The sequence below is a fragment of the Gouania willdenowi genome, chromosome 4 (assembly GCF_900634775.1).
Source record: "Gouania willdenowi chromosome 4, fGouWil2.1, whole genome shotgun sequence".
Taxonomy (NCBI): Eukaryota; Metazoa; Chordata; class Actinopteri; order Blenniiformes; family Gobiesocidae; genus Gouania; species Gouania willdenowi.
In genome coordinates this window covers 23,604,138-23,622,546 of record NC_041047.1, presented here as the reverse complement: position 1 = coordinate 23,622,546, position 18,409 = coordinate 23,604,138, and the positions used below count along the sequence as shown (strand labels likewise).

The 18,409-nt window shown below is 37.0% G+C and overlaps 4 protein-coding genes across 6 annotated transcripts; 2 read left to right on the top strand and 2 right to left on the bottom strand.

The window, feature by feature from the left end:
• Positions 1 to 510: 510 nt before the first annotated feature.
• pigx (phosphatidylinositol glycan anchor biosynthesis, class X) lies at positions 511 to 3,352 on the bottom strand. 2 transcript variants are annotated; one of them, XM_028445110.1, is made up of 6 exons: positions 3,222 to 3,352; positions 2,148 to 2,235; positions 1,633 to 1,768; positions 1,284 to 1,497; positions 801 to 901; positions 511 to 715 (listed from the first exon to the last, which is right to left on the bottom strand). In XM_028445110.1, the coding sequence occupies exons 1-6, from the start codon at positions 3,280 to 3,282 to the stop codon at positions 572 to 574; spliced, it is 744 nt and encodes a 247-aa protein (XP_028300911.1). In that variant the 5' UTR covers positions 3,283 to 3,352; the 3' UTR covers positions 511 to 571. The 2 variants fall into 2 exon arrangements, with proteins under 2 accessions (XP_028300911.1, XP_028300912.1); XM_028445111.1 differs by having other exon boundaries at positions 1,633 to 1,699.
• Positions 3,353 to 3,581: 229 nt separating this feature from the next.
• Positions 3,582 to 4,947, top strand: cep19 (centrosomal protein 19). The gene is made up of 2 exons (XM_028443479.1): positions 3,582 to 3,852; positions 4,413 to 4,947. Exons 1-2 carry the CDS (start codon positions 3,723 to 3,725, stop codon positions 4,757 to 4,759), a joined length of 477 nt encoding a protein of 158 aa, XP_028299280.1. The 5' UTR covers positions 3,582 to 3,722; the 3' UTR covers positions 4,760 to 4,947.
• A 339-nt stretch (positions 4,948 to 5,286) lies between these two features.
• ing5a (inhibitor of growth family, member 5a) lies at positions 5,287 to 11,354 on the bottom strand. Its single transcript, XM_028443476.1, has 8 exons — positions 11,202 to 11,354; positions 9,953 to 10,024; positions 9,553 to 9,719; positions 9,299 to 9,410; positions 9,128 to 9,227; positions 8,894 to 9,029; positions 7,215 to 7,276; positions 5,287 to 7,123 (listed from the first exon to the last, which is right to left on the bottom strand). Exons 1-8 carry the CDS (start codon positions 11,236 to 11,238, stop codon positions 7,084 to 7,086), a joined length of 726 nt encoding a protein of 241 aa, XP_028299277.1. The 5' UTR covers positions 11,239 to 11,354; the 3' UTR covers positions 5,287 to 7,083.
• A 1,231-nt stretch (positions 11,355 to 12,585) lies between these two features.
• Positions 12,586 to 18,260, top strand: plekhb2 (pleckstrin homology domain containing, family B (evectins) member 2). 2 transcript variants are annotated; one of them, XM_028443478.1, is made up of 8 exons: positions 12,586 to 12,690; positions 14,118 to 14,155; positions 15,132 to 15,284; positions 15,394 to 15,496; positions 15,597 to 15,636; positions 15,843 to 15,926; positions 16,941 to 17,055; positions 17,144 to 18,260. In XM_028443478.1, the coding sequence occupies exons 2-8, from the start codon at positions 14,119 to 14,121 to the stop codon at positions 17,278 to 17,280; spliced, it is 669 nt and encodes a 222-aa protein (XP_028299279.1). In that variant the 5' UTR covers positions 12,586 to 12,690; position 14,118; the 3' UTR covers positions 17,281 to 18,260. The 2 variants fall into 2 exon arrangements, with proteins under 2 accessions (XP_028299279.1, XP_028299278.1); XM_028443477.1 differs by having other exon boundaries at positions 16,938 to 17,055.
• The last annotated feature ends 149 nt before the right edge of the window (positions 18,261 to 18,409 follow it).

The following is an 18,409-nucleotide window of genomic DNA, read 5'->3' as shown; positions in this document are numbered from 1 at the left end:
AACAAAAATCAAATAACCATTCTTTATTCTACCTGTATGTGCTTTTCTGTCCCTCTGTCTTGTGGTAGACAGGAACTGTTTCTTGCAGTGGCACAAATAATTTGTGGCATTCGATTGTGACGTTTTTTAAAAAGTTCCAAAAAAACACCTACTTATTTTAAAATGACCCTTTCTATTTACATTGTATATTATAAAAAAAAAATAAAAAATGATTTGTTAAACATATTTGTGGTTTTCACAGTAAAAAAATAAATAAAAAAAATGACCTTTTTCTACTCAGATTTGATGTTTGTTGTGTAGCTTTAGGTCCAATGTGTTAATATAGCGTGTCAAAATGGAAATGTAGCTGTAAATTCACACTGCTGAAGTTGAGCTGAAAAATATGATACCAAATATAACAAGGTAAACCTTTTTGATGTTGAGATATAAAGGTAAAATTAATCAAAAAATGGCCAGTAATACCCTGGAACTCAGTCATGATCACAAAATGACAACACTGGAAGAAGTGCACTAGTTGTAAAACATTTTTCTTTTATTATAAAAAATAATAACCTCTTTAATAAAGTTAAGGTTAAGCATCAACTATTCTGTGTTTCCACATGTATTTGGTCAGTGCAACACAGCAAATCAACGTGATAAGAAGAGTCCCTCCACATACAGGCACCACCAACGACCCATCACCAACTGGAATCTGGAAACTTATTGGACCAATCATCTGTAGGGTATGAGATATTTTGATGTGAAAGTAGGGAAGCAGATAGATGTGTAGATTTGTACAATTATCTACTACTGGGACAAACCTGGTTTTGCTGGATTTGAACCCACCCACAGGTAGTCAGGTTGTTGACAGTGCAAGGAGCGTTTACAACAGCATGTGGCTCTAAGCTGCTGAGCCGTGTGCCTTAACAGGAAACATGCTGAATTATCAAGGAGCATGGTCAAATCACTCGTGCAGAAGGTGGAATGGTTATGTACAATGAACGATTGATCAAAAAAAAAAAAAAAAAATCCCACAATTTGAAAACATGGAGGTTGTTTCTGATATTGCCTGTAGGAATAAATGAGTGTTTGAATGAATGTTATTTTGTGTCTATGTGTTACCCTGCTTATATCCTGTGAAGTTTGTCCTTGTAAAAATAATGTTGACTCACTTATTGGCAAATGAAGTGTGAAAATTAACCATTGGCCTGAGTGTTTAGCGTAGATATGATGATCAAAGTAAATTGTCCTATCATAGTCATAATGAGATTAGAATGCCAATAAAATATTCACAATCCACTTACATGTTTCTGTGCGTAACAACAGCTCAGGAGCTTCTATGGTGATGAATGTAAAGGCTTCTCCATCAGAGGACGGCATGTGGTATCGCCCGTGTACTGGGATGGTTACTTTTAGTGGTCCTGAAGTTAATTTACTGAGACCAGGATAAACAAAGGTGACAAATCCTGAAGTCTGATGAGCAGGCAACTCAAGGTCAATTGCAGAATCCAGGAGTATCTTAAAGAAATTAACACACAAAATGAAGATTTGTTCAAGAATTGACTTCGCAGTATTGTTTAAAAACTGAACTGCAGGTTGTGATGTTCTTTTATTGAGTAAAAATGAATGAGTTTTTTTAGTGCTCAACATTACCTGCCAATCACGCTGAGCACTCATGGATGCCAGTTGAAATGGATCAACATAGACGCCTCTAGGCCATCTGTAAACCAGTAAAACTCTGACATTGCTGAATGCATCAGGACTGAGCTCAACAGTGGTCGTTAATTCCCTAAAAACATAAGAAAACACATAACTTTAATGATAATAATGGCTTAGATTTATATGGCGTTTTTTTTTTTGGCAGAGACTCAAAGGACGTTACAGAAACCATTATTCATTCATCACACTAGTCACTCACACAGTCATACCGGTGGTGGTAAGCTAGTAAGAAGCGTGGCTGCCATTTCGTGCCTACGGACCCTCTGACCACCACCAACATTTATGTACAATTCATACCCATTCATAGGCAATGGGGGTAAAGTGCCTTGCCCAAGGACACAATGACTCGGATAGAGTGGGATTCGAACCCGTAGGTTACTGGTTGACCTTTTGCACAGAATATATTTCTCGGTTAAAATCCAAATCTCCAAAGCCAGGAAGCCACATACCTATGATATCCCTCTTTATTCAGATCCACTGACATTGATGAGGTTTCAATCCACTGCCTCAGAAGACCACATGGGTCCTGGTTCTCCTCTGCAAAACAGGAAGAGGTGTGCAAAATTTAGTGAAAGAATGGGAGACTTTTATTGTGAAAATCAATTCCTTAGGTTTTCCATTCCCTAAATATCCCATATTCCTGTATTAACAGCATGATAATCAATTGGAAGCTTTTAGAAAAAAGTACCATCACACTTAGAAAAAAAAATGCAATCCAATACAAGTTAAAAATAAACAACACAGAAGATTTACAGTTTTCAATGACATATAAAATAAATCAAACAATGCAGCTCAAAAAAATCAATGAAATAGTGCCTTATCTGTATGTAACAATTGAGATAATTAAATGTTGAGGAACAAGAATCCATTGAAATATCAGATTTTTCAAAATAAAATACTGAATATGAGTAAAATATCAAAGTGTCCCAATACAATTTGTGCAGAATTAACCTGATATATATATATATATATATTAAAGTATACAGTAAAATCTGATGAGAATTCCCAGGGTAATAGCCAGGGACATGAGGAACAAGAATTCCTTGAAATAATTTGTCACCTGTCAAAGATTTTTCAAAATAAAATATTGAATTTGCGTAAAATATAAATGTGTCCCAATACAATTTGAGCAGAAATAACATTTAATTGTCTCAAAAACTTTTTAGGAAAACTGTCCAGAGTTATAATAATTGTTATAATTCAAATTTTATTTTGTGTTCATGTTTTTTGGGTGCTCCTAGCACCCGTACCGTAAGTCCTAGCATAGACGCGCATCATATTTCGTTCGGCTTCTGGCTTGATCAGGGTTTTGCAAATGACGACTGACCGCAGTTAAATACAGCGCTATCTCACTAGATGTGGTGATGATTTTAGCTCGAGTATCATCTTTCCCTTACTGAGCAATGCTGCTGTGCATTTAAATCATACATTAGCAATTTACAAATCACACTGACACTGAATCAAAGAACAAAACAAAGTAAAGCTCACACAACTGACACAGATCAGCCTGTTTTTAGACGTACCGTTGTTGTCCAAACAATGACATGTCGAGAAGACGAGCAGCGCGAACAGTACGAGATACATATAATACGAATCACTTCTAAAAGTCACTGTAGTTTGTGTTCACCGTGTTTGTTTACGGAAATGGGTTTTTGGAAGACCCGTTTGTAGTATTTAGTAGGCCGTTATAATGCCTGAAAAATAATGAGTAGGAATATTAACCAGACACACAAATAGTATTCCAACATTAAACAAATGCTGTTATTCAAGTTGATTCTGTGAGATATGTGATGCTGGGAAGCAACACAACGCACAGTTTTTGTTTGCTTTAACACATTTCCCTTCAGGCGTCACCAAAGACATGCTTACATTAATGCATACACTGTTCTTCAGTGAATAGCTTTGAAGCTGTAGGTTTTATTTTTGTAAATATTAAATTCTGATGTTACAATGAGAGAGAAAATAGCCAAATGTAACCAGCTAACGCGTTAAAGAACTTTGCCCAGGGGTAAAAGCAGCAGAAAATGCGTTTCCAGGCTAAGCGTTGTGGAGTGCAGTTTAGTCCTCAGTCCATCGTTTTAATTTACGAAGACACTGAAATCAAACAGCTCCGCAAAAGGATCATTCCTGTGCGTAACTTCTTCAAAGATTCCGGTAAGACAGCAAAGCTTCTTGTTACTAACATGGCAACTTTCTTTTAGGATTAACCCTTTTCGGAATCTGCAAAAGCTCAGTGGTTTGGTTCCATCCCAGCCTGGGCGATATGGACCAAAATTCATATCTCGATATTTTTTTTTACTAGTAATGGGCGATGTACGATATAGATCTCAATAAAAGTTTTACCAGAAAGACAATTCTGGGTTGAAGTTGCTGATGCAAAATGCCACACAGGCACTTTTATTAACAAACAGCTGCACAATATGGGATACTTTTGCCTTTTTCTGCTACTTGTTATTTATAAGGGACAGCACATGTGAGTGAGTTCTGTAGTGTGGCGTGTTTAGGAGAAAGTCTGGGTTAGGACTCAGAAATCCATCTACATGTGCTTTTCATGCTGTTCTGAGAACTAGGGATAGTAACGAATCCTAAAACGAGTATTTGAATACAAAATAAGCTTTAAAATACAAATATATATCGCCTTAATAGAAATCATAATATATCTTGAATATCAGCCTATTCCAGTTCAAACTGGTCACTCTCTTGTTTAATTCCAGACCACATCACAGCTGCAGAGAACCTGAAGAACCATCCTCGACACAGAGATTACCTAGAGGCAGTCTCCCAGAGCCAGCTGGAGAAACTCCACATCATCCTACGGGATCATTTGCAGGGCTTCAGCCTGGAGCACAGCCTTTCTTCATTCCACCTGGACCCTGATGAAGACCTGAACAAACTGGATGACGAGAAGCTGGCTCGCAAGAAAGGCCAAATGGAAGAATTGTTTGAGAGAAACCGCACACACAGGGATGACGCCAACTTTGTTTATGACCTGGAAGTGGATTTTACCAAAGCTTCCCAGGAGAAATGTAGCTGGGACGAAGACTCGGATGACGGGTTTTGATTTTTGTTAGGATGGGATGTCATTTAAAGTTGAACATGCTAAATTAAACAGCAAATATTAGCAAAAAAATACGTTTAAAAAAATGTGTTCATTTTTTTTACCTTACTTTTGACCAGATTTAGAGAAACATTTGTGAAATTACTGATTTTTTCGTGTAAAAAATACATCAATGTTAAATCTATTATTAACATTTAGATTCAGGTTTAACATTAAGATTTAAATGGGGTTTGTTGCTAAAAGTTGCCGTTTATTTTACCATGCACAACTTTACAATCGTATACAACCCCATATGTTAGTAATGTTCATGAATGTAGACTAGTAACTTACACGCCTTAACAAAAATATAACATTACTTTGTTTGACTGCAATGACTCAGAGAGGACACCTGATGTTTGGGAGGAAATAGTTATTCTACTGTATATGATGTTCTTGAGAAGTGAGACAATATGAGAAGAAACAATGTCAGATCTCTGTGGGAATAAACAACAAAGCTGTAAAAACAATCACAATGAAGAAAACTACACATATACCAGTAGTTATGGGATATTTATAGATAGAAAATACAGAATTTCTCAAAATACATACTTTGGTTTTCACTCATTTGTGGCTTTCACCTGTAGTGATATTCTCCCTCGAATATCACACAAGACGCTAAAATCCTATTACATAAAATGTAAAGTGTACACAAGCAAGTAAGCAATAAAACACATATGCTTGGAAAAAGGGTCCTTAAAATATACTTTCATATTGTACAAATATATAGATTTCCATAGGTGGTTTGATGTGATAAACATTTTTAAGATAAACTCTTCTTATAAAACTAGGCCTGCATATTAAACCCCCAAAGGGAAAAAAAAAATAAAATCATCATTTAAAGTGCACTAATACCTCACACAGTAGTTATGTCTCTTAACATACTGATCATTAGAAGCACAATACATTCAAAGTTGTCACTTTTTTTTTTTGGATGAAACTCAATATAGACAAAGTCAACACTGGGTTACCGCCAACCAACACCTAATGGCGTTAAATGGTTATCAAATGCAGTCTTCTACACAGTGCTTATATAATCCATTGGGAGGTAGTCGCAGGTAATCTGACATACAATTGTGTTAACCATAACCATTGTGGTAAAACTTTAGGTGTTAGAACTCTCAGCAGGCTGTTACGGTACTTTGATTAAAAATAGTTCTTTAAGGGGATCCTCCAGTTTTTACAAATGACCTAAAACCTTTGAATTGTCCTTTTTAGAAGATCTATGCCTAACGCATTATTTTGGACCATATTCGTTTTATTAACTGGGACTACTTTACCCTATGCGTCACCATGTTGAAATGAGGACACCAATCGCCCTTTCAGTCCATTGAGTTCTATAGAAGTGAAGCATTCAGGATCATTGAGCAACTTGTGCTGCTTTGGGTTGCATGTAAATACAGGCAACCAAATTAAACTGCTGCTTTGAGCTCTTAGCGTTACACCATCATTTATGCTGCTGCTCTGAGCATCTTCTTCATGCTGTCTATGAAACAGCAGAGTTGGAACTGTCGCCCTCTGTGATCAGAAATTTTTTCGGCTAACTGATTTTGTTGTTTTACTGATATTTAAAACAACCCAAAGCAGCACATTTTGTTAGGCAAAGATCTTCTAATAAGGACAAAGATTTTAGGCCACATTTGTAAAAGCTGTGGAGGATCCCTTTAAAAGGAGTTGCTTTTCAAGTACAGTATAACAAAGATATAATCTGGGATGTTTGCATTTGTAATCATATACAAACAGAGCAAGGCCTGTGTAATTCATAAAGGTCTATGGAATCCTACCAACATGACCCATTTGAATAGCCTACACGAGTAATAAAAAGTGAGATTATGTAATAAAATCCAGTAGCACAAAATAAACAGAGGTATTAACTGAGCACAACATGTCTTACACTAACACTCATCACCAAAAGATGAGAATTGTTATTGTTTGGGTTAAAATGATAGAAAACATAACGGGTTTTATATCATAAAACTAATCAGTTTAACAAGGAAGCCAGAACAACTTTTCAGTTTGTAAAAAAAAAAAAAAAAAGCATGTTGAGCTTTGAGTAATAAAACACTAAAGATTGTTTAGGTCCCAAAAATATAGAGATAAACCAATAAAATGTTCTTGTAAAATTTCATTCAAAAGCCAAAGATTCCTAACTTGTAACCAATGTAGATGTAGCTGTATTCCAGATTTAGCAGATTTTTTCATTTAAAACAATATTTCTATGCAGAGCTGTAAGATGGAAAAGCCTGTGATACACTATCACATACAGGAGGTATGTTTCACTGCAGGAAAACTCATTTCTTCTTCTTGTCTTGGGTACATCGTGGGCAAAACCTGTAATTTAGAAAAATGAGGGAGAAAAAAAGATCAACACCACAAAAGACAATTGGTGGATCAAATCCTCTGAGGTGAAAAAGGCTTTTACCATTTTCCTTTGGGCTTTGTGGCGAGGTCGACGCAAGCAAAGTGAAACCACTCGATGGGACACTGAAAACATGTAACAACACTGTCAACACACTAACATCTTCTGTCTTAAAGCACGGGTGTCCAAACGCTGTCCTCGTGGGCCGGTAGTCCACCAGGTTTTCAACGTATCCCGGTGTCGCGTACTGACTTTGTAACCTTACTGAGATTGTAAGACAATCTGAACATGCAGCTGTCATGTACTGCGATTGTACCTGTGCTGGAATTACCATGTGCAAATTGTCCTACTAAGATTACAATGATATCTTAGTTGTAATTCACATTAATATTGTGTATTAAGAAATGTATTTTAAATATTTCAGCAAGTTATTTGTCAGTGAAGTGCATTTAATGGCAAAAATTAACTTTAAAATTGAAGCGAAGTAGCAAAAATTAATTTACTGGTAGTGAGCATGCACATATACAATCTCAGTATGATGCTCAAAACACAGTTGAGAGGCTTGTTAGCAAACTTTCTACACAGCTGCTTCAGGATTTCAGAAGTGTTGGAGCAGGGACACATTGAAGAACTGGTGGATTACCAGCTCTCGAAGTCCGCTTCTTTTTTTTCTTTCTTGGTTATTGGCGTGTTGCAACCAACTTCAACAGGTGCATATCACCAGCTACTGGACATGTTTTATTTCATTACTTTAAAACTCTTCTTGTAGCCCCAAAACACATCCCTTATGTGTCTGGAGATGTGTTGAGGAACACCCCTCCTTAAAAGGATTAGGATCTACTCGGCTATCCACAGAGCTGCATCAGATTCAGGTGTGTTGGTGAAAGGAAACATTTAAACCCTACAGGATTGTGGGCCTCCAGGACTGAGTTTCATTACTCCTGATTCAGGAGGAATAATAATAATGAATCAATCAATATTGCGCTTTTTTGGACACTCATAGTCGCTTAACAGAATTAAGGCATTAGTCTTTCACCCCACACGTAGTGGTGGTAAGCTACTACCACAGCTGCCCTGGGGCAGACTGATGGAAGTGAGGCTGTCATAGTGCGCCATCGCCCTCTCCAACCAACACCAACACTCAGACACACTACATTCATATGAGGCAATGTGGTTGAAGTGTCTTGGCATCTGGAATTCTCAGTGGTCTCCCATCCAACTACTAACCAGGCCCAAACCTGCTTAGCTTCAGAGATCTAACAATGACAGGCTGGTATGGCCAGCTTGGGGAGTGTAGTATATCAGCCATAAACATAGTGTGGCTTGTGAACAAGTTGTAATGTGTGTATATCACACCAAATGCATGAGACTTGAGAGCTTTGGTAGTGTGTGCGTGCGGCTCAGATGCCCCTCCCCCCTCTCATGTTCGTCCGGTCTAAGCTGCGTTGATTGATTTCAAAATAAAATGAAAATAAACAATCACCAAAAAAGTCCAAAAATAATGAATGCACACCCTCGGGCCGTGCGCACGCTTTTAAAAAGTTGTATTTATAGACAAATGTACCTGTGTGGCATTTTACATCAGTATAATTAACCCTGAATTGTATTTCTGGTCAGACTTTATTTGAATTAAAATGATCAAGATTTATATCGTATATTGCCATTTTGACAAAAAAAATATTGAGATATGAGTTTTGGTCCATATCTCCCAGCTCTAGACTTGTACAAAATTGGAAACTTACATCTGGATTATCACATCCAATCATCTCTCCGTATGACACCTGGTGACACAGGCAGTAGGTCGGCTCGTTGGGATCGACTGGCATATCCAGAACATCCGAGGATTGCATTGGCAGGAGGGACTCACTCAAGTCTGGGCTGAAAAGGACAAAAGAAACCCCGTGAAGAAGGTTAAATCATAAAAACCAAGCAGGATTCAGAGGAACATCAAGTAGAATTAATCATTTTACACTAACCTGCTTTTTATCTTTTTCTTTTTGGGGGAATCTTCATCTGAGCCTTTCCTTCCTCGGCCCCTGGAGCCACGTTTCTCTTTCATTCCTCGCACCTCACCCTCTAAGAAGAGAATAAAATATTATACAATGAATACACGTGTACAGAAAAAGTAAGAATTTTAAGGATCTTACTTTTGACTCCTTTTCCTTCGGGGCTTTCATAGCCACTTCCTTCAAGTTTCTCTTTAAGCTCATTCTCAAACCGTGCAAGATCTGCATCGAGCCTGCGAATGTGTTTGTCAACCTACAAAACCAGGATGTGAGGCAGATTACAACCTTAATCAGTGATATTCTGTACAACACCTGGGAAGTATTTCTCATTTGTAATCAAACATTGATGATTCAAAAACAAACAAGTTCACACTGGCAAGAAATGCTTGACTGACCATTTCATACGTCTGCATCGCAAGTTGGACTTTGTCGTCACTGAACTCTTTACACTTGCTGTAGGCATTTTGAATCTTCTGCAGATGTTCGACTCGCTGCTCCGATGCTAGATTCTTCACCTTTGCTTTGTACTCCTCTGCCAGTTTGTCTATCTCCCCTTTTTTTTCTGTGCAAAGAAATAATTATCACAATGAAAACTAAATCACAACAGAAAAAGACACAAATCTGAGTTTGTGGGCCACTTTGATGAAAAATGGTAAGGAACCAACAACCAGCTGATGCAAGGTTTATTACCATTACCACAACCCCCCCCCACAAAGTATTTTCCTCCATTGTTAAACAGATCTTTACATGTGACTGCAGCATTAGGGGTCAAACAGTGGGACACAAGGTATTCACCTTCAGTCCTGTTGTCCAGGTCTCGCATCAAAGTGAAGTTCCTCTGAAGCTCACATGGTAGGTTTTCTATACCTTAACAAAACAAAAGTGTAATGTTTAACATGTCTGGATCCCAAATGGCAGCCTTTCCATGTGTATTAACCATTATTTTTGCTCAATAGGATCAACAAACATGCGAATGATTACAGAGGTCTAATGTCAACCAAAAGAGTAAAAAATAGTTTGAAACCAAAACAAAAAAGAAAAACAATTCATATACACAATTTAACGTAACTCAATCACAGTATGAAATAATGTTACGTATTTATCCAAATCCCACAGAAGTATTTGAAACAACTGACTGTTTACGTACTTTTTAGCTTTTGGAGTATGTAGTCCCAAAAATATACATGAAAATCATAAAATTGCTTGAACCCTTTTTTGACTTTTTATTTATAAATTAAACATTTTCAACAAACATAAAATGTGGGACACAGTTTAGTAAATTTATTATGACTATATATGCATAGTTTTGTGGTGGATAATGGGTTAAAATTATGTTACTATATAAGTATAAATACGACATGGAGTCTTTGCTAAAAAACCTGCCAATGTCTATACTTTTATGTATGTAGAGACAGTTATTGTAAGTGTTCTGTAAAGTGTTGATGTGTATTTATATTCAATTATCTGATAAATATATATATACAGCCCAATAACAACCACCCACTAGATGAGCCACATGTGACGCACTTCCAGCTCCGCCCCGGCGCGTAAACGGTTACTGGAAACGCGGTCAACAACAGGTTGTAACCCACACATCTATCTCCCGCTTAAGCTTTACTGCAGACAGAAATAAACCCCACAACATATTCACAAACTTATGATACAAAAACAAGTGCCTACGCATAATATACAAAGGCTCGTCTTTCATTTTAGATGCACATTTTCTAATACGTTCCATCTACGCAACCACTTACAAGAAGTTATTGCACTCAGCAACACATTCTACATAATAAATACTTTCCTGCTTATTTACAGTCGGGTTTAAATGTGATCTTACAAATGTTATTTTATTCTTTTTTTAAAAAAAAGAGAAGCCTTTAGCAGGCGGACTCATGACCCAATAGTTTAGCAACAACCTGCTAGCCTGGTGCACTACAGAATGGTTATCTACCGACCATATTATTAAATATCACTTCATTGTTCCTAATGTGTGTGGCAAGACTGGAAATGTATCAATAATCCCAGTTTTGAGTTTGATACGTACTGTCAAGATAGTGCTCCAAGTAAATTGCCGTCGCCATCTCTGTTTAGCGTTCAGCTCTGCTTTAGCTTAGCTTAGCTATGGCTAGCACCTCTCAAACGGCGACGCTCAGTTCGATTTGTGAGCCTGCGCTGCCCGCCGCACAGCGGGGTGGATGCGATTCAATGGGGGAGGAGGCGGAGCTTACAAGGAACCCACTTTATCACAGTTTATAATAATGACAAAATCGTTTAATTAATAATTTCATAATTCAAACGAAGATGTAAAAACATGCCATGCTTTTATTTATAGTATGATGACAAAGAAATTGAGACATTTTTATTCACACCTTGCAGAACAATTATGTAGGCTATATCTTATACACCACTGCTAACATTAATTATGTTTTTGTTGTTGTTGTTTAAAGGTTTAATTAAAACCCGTGTTTTATGAACATGCGTGCACACGATCGTCCACGGAAACAAACAAACAAAGCCAGAAATTGTCGAACAGAGCCGAACACGTCCCCGCTCCGTAAGTTCCTTAGTTGTCAGCTGGTGAGTGACGTCACCACAAACAAGTGGCTCACGCTTCAAAGATATTGTCATAAGAAGATGCTTTACATGCAAAGCAAACGGCAGTGAATCACGAGACAGCGAGGGCCTAATGTCAACATTAGAAAAATGACCAATCTGAGCATTAACACAGGAAAGAACTATAGTATTTGTGTATTTTTGTTGTTGTTTTGTTTGTTTTTGGAGTCAGTTTTGTGTATTTGTATATATATATTGACTTTTCATGTGTTCTGTAATTGTCCATGTTTGTCATTCATTACCGCAGTAGGGTAGGTTTTTGCTTTTTATTTTTGTTTGTCCTTTTTGTTCCTTTTTTTTTTTTTGTCATTTTGTTCACTTGCATTTATTTTTATTTTTTGCTATTTTGAAGTAATATATGATTTTAGAGCAATTTTGTGCATGATTTGCTATTGTTTCAGTTATTTTGGGGTATATTTAGGTATCGTGTGCACATTTTGTATTTCTGTTGTCTCTTTTTATATATATTTGTGTCATTCTTTTTTCTGAAATTAGTTTTAGACATCTTGTGTATTTTTGTTGCCATTTTGTAAATTCCTCTGTTATGTATTATCTAAAAATACATTCAGCCATCTTGTCTGTTTATTAATTGATTTTGTGAATTGTATTTTTGTTGTCCTTTTGTGTATCTTTCTGTAATTTTCTATGGTTTTTGTTATTTTGTTTATTGACTTGGGAGTAGGGCTGGGCAACAAGGAACAAAACTCAATATTTTTTTCTAAAAATGGTGATATTCGATATAAATCCCGATATGTTTTTAACTTGATGAAGTATTACCAGAAGAAGAAGGTCTAGTTTTCGCTCTACGGTCACACGTTTCCTGCTCAGAGTGAACCATCGTCGCGTGCGTGCTGATCACTTCCGTGTTTGCTCTTCATCAGCTGAGGTTCCGCTGCTTCCCAAAACACTCAAGAAACACAGTAAGTTGTCAATAAACTGGACATTTACCGACACATAGAGTCTCAAACCGGAATATAAATGCCTTTTTGTCATTATTTATTGAATTAATATCGGGCTAAAAGGTGAGAGATTGTACGTCTAAGAACAACGAAAGCTAAGTATAAATATCTTCTTTTTTTTTTTTTTTTTTTTTTCCCACTCTTGAGAAACCAAACCTAATAAAGCCGATGCAGGATTCCAGTGTTGAATGTTTTTAATGTTTTACCTTCTTCAGTTTACCAACACACTGCGCGAGGGGGCGTCATGAGGCCTGTTTCTATCAGCGCGTGCAAAACATGGCTGACCGGGATAGTTTTCACAATAAAGCCATTATTGTTTGTGAGATTAAAACTACGACAAATCACTCAGAAATAATATATTTTTAAAGTTGACCCAACGAGGCACGATAACACAATGCAGCACATTGTGGTAACAAGATTCATGTAATAATCTATTAAAACAGAAATAAAAGAAGCATTTAAAATACATGGTAAAGTCGTGAAAACAGCTAATTTAAAACCAAAAGGAAATAAAAAAAATAGTCTGCATTACTTTTATATAGAAAATGAATGTAACGTTTGTCCAATCTAACCTTCCAGTTAAGATTTCCCAATTATTTTTCATTTATTTGTTTTTTGTGTTACCTCTGATTCCTTTTGCGTTTAGCTTTTATTTTCTATTTACTTGTTGATCGTCAATGTTGTGTATTTTTTTTTTCTTTCTATCAGTCTGGTTTTTATTTGTTAATAGATGTGTCATGTGTGTAGGCTATGATCATATAATATTATTGTAGAAAGAGTAAAACAATAATATCGACAGTGAAATGCAAACTTAAAGGGGAATCCAATGCAAACGTCAATGACAGTTCAACCCGCAAGACTATTATATGTAACTTTACCTACTAGGAGTGATTTATGCAATAAATACATTTAAAAAAAAGCACTGTAAATGTAAACACACACTTGTTGATGTCGACATGTTTGACAAACTGTGACGTTGTGATTATTCAACTTCCCTATTCACATATAACTCGAGCGAGCCTTGCTCAATGGCATTTCTAAAGTTAAACCCGTCCACTGTAAACTAGAAGTTGCTTGTCTTAGGAATAACGTCGAAGGAAGTGGACGACAGGCATCTATCTAAGCACTAAGACTTTCTATGGGACCGTTAATACAAAGCATGACGAGAACATGATATGAAAATGGTGATGCACACACATAAAGAGATATTACGAGTATACATAGATTATAAGTTAATATAAATGTCCCCAGTGACATTTCTTACACAAATCATGAACAAAGTTCTACTATTTAGCTTCAGAGCTATCATTTAAAGTGCATTCATGTGATGGGTTGCATCTTCTTTAGATGTATCTATGTTGTAATTTACATACCTGTGTTTATTATAGGATGGCGATGGTAAAGAGTGGCTGGCTTCATCGGCAAAGTGAGTAACAGGAATAAAAGTATTGGGTAACACTTTACTTGAAGCTTTATACATAATGCTGACATTACGCTGTTATTAATAAGACATGACACCTGTCATTAGCATGACTAAGGTGTCATGAAGGCGGTTAATAAGTGTCGTCCATTTTCCTAAACCCAAGGGGTCTCCAACCTGTGGCCCTGGAGCCTCATGTGGCTCTTTGACTCTTTTGCAATGGCTTCCTATAGCTTTAGAAAAATATAAAAATGAGTAATTGTTATTTTCTAACAGAGGGTGTTAATGATTAATGACATTGACACCAGATAAAATCACGATATAACAAATTGTTAACCTAAAAATCAATGACATTGTGTAATAACTGTGCCACCCTCCGACTTCACCTTAAGTTTGAAATCCCTGGTAAGATAACTATATCAACTAAAGGACTATTCTGGAAGAAAATACAGATTTTAATTGTGCGGGGGATAGATTTATTTAACTGGCAATGTGCCGGTTAAATACGCATGCTTTATGTGTGTGAGAAATGAACAATTAGCATTATTAGCATGTGCTGACTGACATGATCATGTGTTATCAAGTTGACGTTATTTTTTTGTAGCCCTTCAAATATATGAGCTCCAAAAAACAACCTTCTCGGCATAACATTATTCGATATAATTGTAACTATATATAATTTGATATACTATATTGTCTTCATCGAGAAGGTTTTTTTTTCTGGTCCCGGTAGAACGCTGTTCTAACCCTTCGTTACCCTAAACCCTAACCCCACGAGATCCCTCCACCCAACTTAAAAAATGCCAACATAGCTCCAAAGGTGTCGTCATTTTGTGAACAACACTTAATGACAGCCTTCATGACACCTTATTCATGCTAATGACAGTGTAATATCAGCCTTATGTGTAAAACTTCCTGTAAAGTGTTACCAAATATTGTTGATCAATCTGAAGGTGATGACGCATGCTATCTCGTCCTAAAGGTACCATTCTGCGTTGGTGGAAAAGAAACTGGTTTGATTTGTGGGCCGACGGACGACTGGTGTTCTACAACAATCAGCAACGACGGGACGTGGAAGATGACATCCACATGAAGATCAACTGCATCAATATTCGCAGCTCTGCCACGTGTCAAGGTGTGTGTGTGTATGTGTGTGTGTGTCAGCGTCTCCTGATATCTGTGGTCACACGCTGTAGCTGTAGCTAACCACACTGGGGACCAATGAGCTTTGTGTTTGTGCTCAGAGCTGAGCCCACCAGAAGGGAGGATGCGTGACGCCCTGTTCCAGATCGTGTGCAGAGACGGACGGGTCATCAGCCTGTGTGCAGACAGTGCAGACGACGCTCTGTAAGACACTGCAAACATGCTGAGTCATCACTCTATCACGCAATAGCGAATCTACGTAATTGTTAAAAAAAAAAAAAAACTTTTTTTTTTTTTTTTTCAGAGCATGGACTATGGCACTGCAGGATGCTAGAGTTAATACGGTAATGATTTTACTGAGCAAATAATTGGAAATTGTGGAAAAAATTGTGCAAAATTACTCACTTCATTTTTTTTCTCCTCCGTGTGATGCAATCAATTTTATTTATTATATATATTGTGGGACAGGTGTCACTACTGTATGAGTATTAGTGTGAAGAAATGTGCCTCCTGTTTTAGTTGCTGCTAATGAAGTCTGTGACGTGTTCAGGTGGTTGCTGCTCCACAGATTGGCCTCCCACAGGAAGTAATGGCATCAGCTCCTCCCCCCTACTCAGAATATGCCCCCCCACAGGTACAAGAATCACCTACTGATCACCTGTAATTAGGGGTGTCCCAATTCGATATCGATATCGGTCCGATATTAGCCTGAAAATGGATATCGGATTCAAATTTCAGGATTCTCTGACATTTTTTTCCGCCCCAATTTATTATTTATTTATTTTATTCAATTGTAGAATACTGTAGATATTGTGTTGAAGGTTAACATTTATGTAACCAATTGGTTAATAATAAATGGGTCAGTTTTTCTCATACCTACTGTTACTGACTATTGTTCTCTGTTTGAGTAACATCACGTGATCAAGCCTATTCTAACATTCCACACTACAAAATAACTAATTATTATTTTTTTTATTCAAGGAAAAAAAAAAGTATGTATGATTCATGCTGGTATCGGATCGGTATCGGCCTATATGCAAGGCTGCAATATCGGTATCATGTCGGAAATGAAAAAGTTGTATCGGGACATCCTTAACTATAATATTGCGATTATATGATGTATATGTTGTCATTTTGGTGATATGTGCATATTTATTCAGATGTTTTGTCATTGTGTGTAAACTATGGATGCTATTGATGTGTGTGGGACCGGTGTCTTTTATTAGACATTAATCCTAATTGCTTTGATGACTTTATACTAGTGTGTGCATCTATTCATGGGAAAAAAAGTAAATAATGGCTTATGATCAGGTAATAAGATATATAACTGTAAAACATTATACATTATTAAGACTCACAACAACATCAACACAAATAATTACTGTGCCGTTTTGGAGATGTATGGAAATTGCGTGTTTAGCACCCTCTACAACACCCCTAGTAAACACTATTTATTTATATTTAATACACATTTTTCTGAGTTTGCCCCAATTTGTTCCTTTTTCAAACAACAATACATTTGAAACTTTATTAGTTTAAGACTCAAAATTGTTATTCTTAAGTTTAAAATGTTTTCAAATAAAAAAAAAAAGATCTGTACCTTTATTGTGCATCCTTTGGGAAACTTATGTGTACATTTTTCCAGCAGGTTTATTCTCCAGGCCAGTATGGGGACTATGGTGCTCCTCCTCCATATGCCACACAGGTCGTCTACTCTCCTGATGGGCAGCATTACGCTGTGGCGTATCCATATCAGTACCAAGGTGTCCTGCTACACAATCGTTCATAAAGCAATATAAATATGATCTGATGGTGTGTAGTTATTAATACAAACATTAACCACATCTGTAGGTGGCTACGCGATGCCAGATGTGAACCACGTCATCATTCAGGAACGCAGACGTGACGATGGGGGAGATGTTGCTCTGGGAATGCTCGCTGGAGCAGCTACTGGTTTGGCGCTGGGCTCACTCTTCTCCGTCTTTTAGTCGAGTCAGAACTTCTGCACATCTATCAGCGCACTTTTCTCCCCATATTCAAAGCATAAGGCGACTGTGCCGTCACATGATGGGCTACTACATGTGAAGCATGATTGTGGTGCACAGTGAATACATGTGTCCTATATATCTCAGTTAAAAAGAGTTGCACTATCTCTTATATCAGGGGTTCTCAACCTTGGGCTCAGGAAGTTATTTGGGGCTGCAAGACTGGGAAGGGGTCGTCAGATGCCTTCAAGAAAGTGGGGTACAGTGGGGTTCCCCGGTCTCTGACACCTTTATTTTGGTGTCGCGGGCTGAAAAGGTTGAGAACCACTGTCTTATGTTTTTATTCTAACTAGATGTTTTTCACTGAAAGGGTGGGACTCCTGCACACTTTGGGTTTGTTTCCTTTCAGTGAAGCCCAGTTGTGTTTTATTAGCCTTTGTGTTACATTCCATGTCATGCTTCTCTGTTTGCTTTTCCTCCATTTGAGGAAGTTATTATTTTTGACTTAAATTTGCAGGGAAGGTGATCAGAGATCAATAATGAAGCAATAATCACTTATCGTAGCATTTGTCAAAATCGGGTGATGTGATCTTGACTCAAAGTTAGTGAATGTATAATGAAACTAATGTGTGGATGTTTTGTGTATGTTTAATTTTATTGGCAGCTGTTGAATCACACTTTGTTTGAGCATGAAGTGTAAAACACTCCTTTAGAAATGTAGTCTCAGTAGATTTAGGAAATAAAAATCAACTTTCCATTTCTGCTCATTATTTTCCTTTTTTCAAATAGATATGGTCTCTATTAATCATCACACGGACAGAGAAGTTTAAGCCTGATGTCACTTTAACGAAGGTCTTCAAATATTTATCAATGTGTAATAAAGCTTGCTGCATTTCCTATTACTATGTATTAAATATGTGTGCTGCTTTAAAATAAATGTATATTGAGATTGTTTTTAACTAATAAATATAACCACACAGCAAGCCGTGACTCAATTGTTTATTGACTTTTTATTTTTGTTTCACCCTGAGACATTTGTTCATGGACACGTCTATAGTAAAATAATAAAGTTACAATCCTGGAAAGTGCAAATATAAACAACACACCCACACCAGAACAGTACACAGGCAAG

Bases quoted from the DNA above. Each gene is read 5' to 3' on its own strand.
- pigx (XM_028445110.1), bottom strand. From the start codon at position 3,282: ATGTATCTCGTACTGTTCGCGCTGCTCGTCTTCTCGACATGTCATTGT. The intron at 1,769-2,147 runs GTATGTGGCTTC...TTATGTTTTTAG, and splicing joins AATAAAGAGGGATATCATAG to GGAATTAACGACCACTGTTG. The intron at 716-800 runs GTTTGTCCCAGT...CATACCCTACAG, and splicing joins TTCAAATCCAGCAAAACCAG to ATGATTGGTCCAATAAGTTT.
- cep19 (XM_028443479.1), top strand. From the start codon at position 3,723: ATGCGTTTCCAGGCTAAGCGTTGTGGAGTGCAGTTTAGTCCTCAGTCC. The intron at 3,853-4,412 runs GTAAGACAGCAA...GTTTAATTCCAG, and splicing joins TAACTTCTTCAAAGATTCCG to ACCACATCACAGCTGCAGAG.
- ing5a (XM_028443476.1), bottom strand. From the start codon at position 11,238: ATGGCGACGGCAATTTACTTGGAGCACTATCTTGACA. The intron at 10,025-11,201 runs GTACGTATCAAA...TGTTTTGTTAAG, and splicing joins CTTGGAGCACTATCTTGACA to GTATAGAAAACCTACCATGT. The intron at 7,124-7,214 runs GTAAAAGCCTTT...TCTAAATTACAG, and splicing joins ACAAAGCCCAAAGGAAAATG to GTTTTGCCCACGATGTACCC.
- plekhb2 (XM_028443477.1), top strand. From the start codon at position 14,119: ATGGCGATGGTAAAGAGTGGCTGGCTTCATCGGCAAA. The intron at 14,156-15,131 runs GTGAGTAACAGG...CTCGTCCTAAAG, and splicing joins TGGCTGGCTTCATCGGCAAA to GTACCATTCTGCGTTGGTGG. The intron at 17,056-17,143 runs GTGTCCTGCTAC...CCACATCTGTAG, and splicing joins GTATCCATATCAGTACCAAG to GTGGCTACGCGATGCCAGAT.